A 2,500-nucleotide genomic window follows, 5' to 3' on the forward strand; every position below is an offset into this window, starting at 1 on the left:
GTGTGTGCGCACGTGTGTGTGTGTACATGCATACACTTGCAAAGATAGTTTTTATTCAGTTCGCCATTAAAAATAATTCTTTCCCTCCACATTTCAGTCTCAACTGTTTGATTTCTCTGAATGTGTCTCGTGAGTTCGATATCTCTGACATGCACCGAGCGAGCGCCATTTCCTCAGACTTCCTAATTTCCCTTGATCCAATCCTCCAGTGTCCCTCCTGTGTTGGATTTTACATTGTTATTTATAGCCGGTCCCTCAGAACTGCAACCTCCTTTTACCTCCATTATCATCCTGTCTGCTCGTTCCCCTCTCCAGCTCCACTTTTCAAATAGCAGCCGGAATAGCGTCCACGGGGGGGAATAAGGGTGCGGGAGAGCACTCTTTTTCACGTGCTTGTGAAGAGGCTGCCAAAGCCCACTCCAGCTTTCTGAGAAGCTCCTCTAAAGTGTTCCTCTGGAGCTGTCAGAGTTATGGCCTTGATGCTACTCCTCAGAGAGAGGAGAGGGACGGCACACTTCTGGGAAGCTGTCATAAAGAGCTGTTTTATGTTGGGAAATGCATGTTGTGCCTGGGTGGCTCAGCCGCCCAGCACACTTCACCACACAGACACAGAACTGGCTGTGATGAGGACATAGGTTCGAATCCCGGCTTATGAACCATGTCTGTCAGATGGCATGCCCTCTTGCTACCATTTCTTTCCAGTCACTTAAACACATTTACGTCAAATAGAAAGGTCCCGGAGCCCCGCATTGGCAGCTCAGCTCCCTGGCTGGGTTACAAGTCACCCCCTTCTCTCTGCCCTCGCCCCCCCTCTCTCTTTCTAGTACTACTAACAAGGGCAATTTAGAGGTATGCATAGTTAAGCCACAAAACATACATTTTAATAATTATCTTACGTCATCAATGAAACAACACAGGGAAGTGATGCACTCAGTCGCACCATTCTATACGGATATGACGAATAGTTCATAAGTTATGTATACAATGTGTAATTAATGAGTGAAATTCTTCATTTTGAACAAATTGCACCACACACTACAGTATGTAATTGTAATTATGTCAGATTTTGAGTTAGAGATTCATGGGCTTGTGTTATGATTTGATTGCAGAAAGAGTCAGCAATCTACATAATGTAGACACAGACAGACAGCGTCAATAGTTTGCAATTGCTTCACGGCTCACCTAATAATTACATTACATGAAGGCGTTGGGGAAATGTGAGTACAGTACCGACTTCTATGATCCAGTTATAACTTCAGACTGGAGTTTGTCGTATGAGAAGAGAGGACTTTGAGGTTTCATGTCATCACGTTTTGCATATGAACCGTTCCCATTTGTGAAATACAGCTTTTTCTTACCCTGCTTCACTTTGACAGTGTGTAAATGACATCTCTGCTGTCATTTGGCTTCTGTTATCCTTTTTAACATTCTGTCTCTGCTTGTCATCTTCAGCTTTGGTTTCTTTTGTGCACTTCACATTGAGGTGATGTTTTTATTTTTAGGGCCCTTCGGATTTTTATTTATATCACCAGCAAAAAAGAACAGTCATTTGTCTGTTATTTTAAGTCTTTTTTTATATCATCGAACTGAACTATTCACCATATTTCTTTTTTAACCACTAACCTTTTAAGTTTGAGCACAGAATAAAAGTTTAACTAAATTAAATGAATCTCAGCATGCTGGCTTACTGGATAATGTGTCAGCCACACGTTCAAAGGATCGTGGGTTCGATTCCAGGTGGAGACCTGTGTTGCATGTCTTCCCCTCCCACAGAAATGGCTTAAAATAGTACCTTGTTTGTTGTTGCCATCCTGCGGGTGGTGTCCAGAGTGAGGGCCCGGGGCGAAGTGTTCATCACTGTATGTGATGAGCGGGGTGAGGGGGTGGACTGCATGGGAGGGCTGCACCACTGGAACTTTGTTGGACTGTGGAGAAAAAGACAGCCATTATTTTAACGCTTCGGCATCAAATGTGTTATGGAGGCAGTGTGACAGCTAGACCACTGGAACATTGCTGGACCATGGAAGAACAGACCAAAACCAGTTGACAGATAGTGTAGCAGTTGACAGACCGTTTTTTATTCCAACCATCTGTCTATTATTTGCGAGATGTAGGGGTACAACACTGTGTTAGGAGGATCGATGAAAAAGTTAACCTCATTTGAAGCACCACCGACGAGTTGATGTATTATAGGGGAAACGGTTTGAAACACATCATTTTTCATGCAACAGCTGCAACTGTTGGCTGCACCATTTGAAATGCATCATAACAAAAAACAACAGTGTTTAAAAAAAACTCAAGATTATTTAACCAGCTTCCTCCCGTTGTACTTCCTCTATAACGGGTGTGTGCTGAGGCTTTTTAAAATGGTCTCCGCTCCCCTCTGCCGTCACATGATCTACAGTAGGTTCTCCACGGCGTACACACCGTGCTGTACGGGTGGTCTTAGTGTGCCGTTTACAGAGCTTCCTTATAGATGTGGGGTGAACATTAATGGTAC

The 2,500-nt window shown here is 43.6% G+C and overlaps 1 protein-coding gene across 1 annotated transcript in view; it reads right to left on the reverse strand.

The window, feature by feature from the left end:
• The window catches only part of lef1 (lymphoid enhancer-binding factor 1), a 63,258-nt gene that overhangs the window by 29,393 nt on the left and 31,365 nt on the right, over positions 1–2,500 (reverse strand). The window contains exon 4 of the mRNA XM_084073353.1: positions 1,793–1,925. Coding sequence (XP_083929479.1) covers positions 1,793–1,925 — 133 coding nt within the window. The remainder of the gene's footprint in view (positions 1–1,792; positions 1,926–2,500) is intronic.

Source organism: Gymnoscopelus microlampas (assembly GCF_963454915.1).
Source record: "Gymnoscopelus microlampas genome assembly, chromosome: 2".
NCBI lineage: Eukaryota > Metazoa > Chordata > Actinopteri > Myctophiformes > Myctophidae > Gymnoscopelus > Gymnoscopelus microlampas.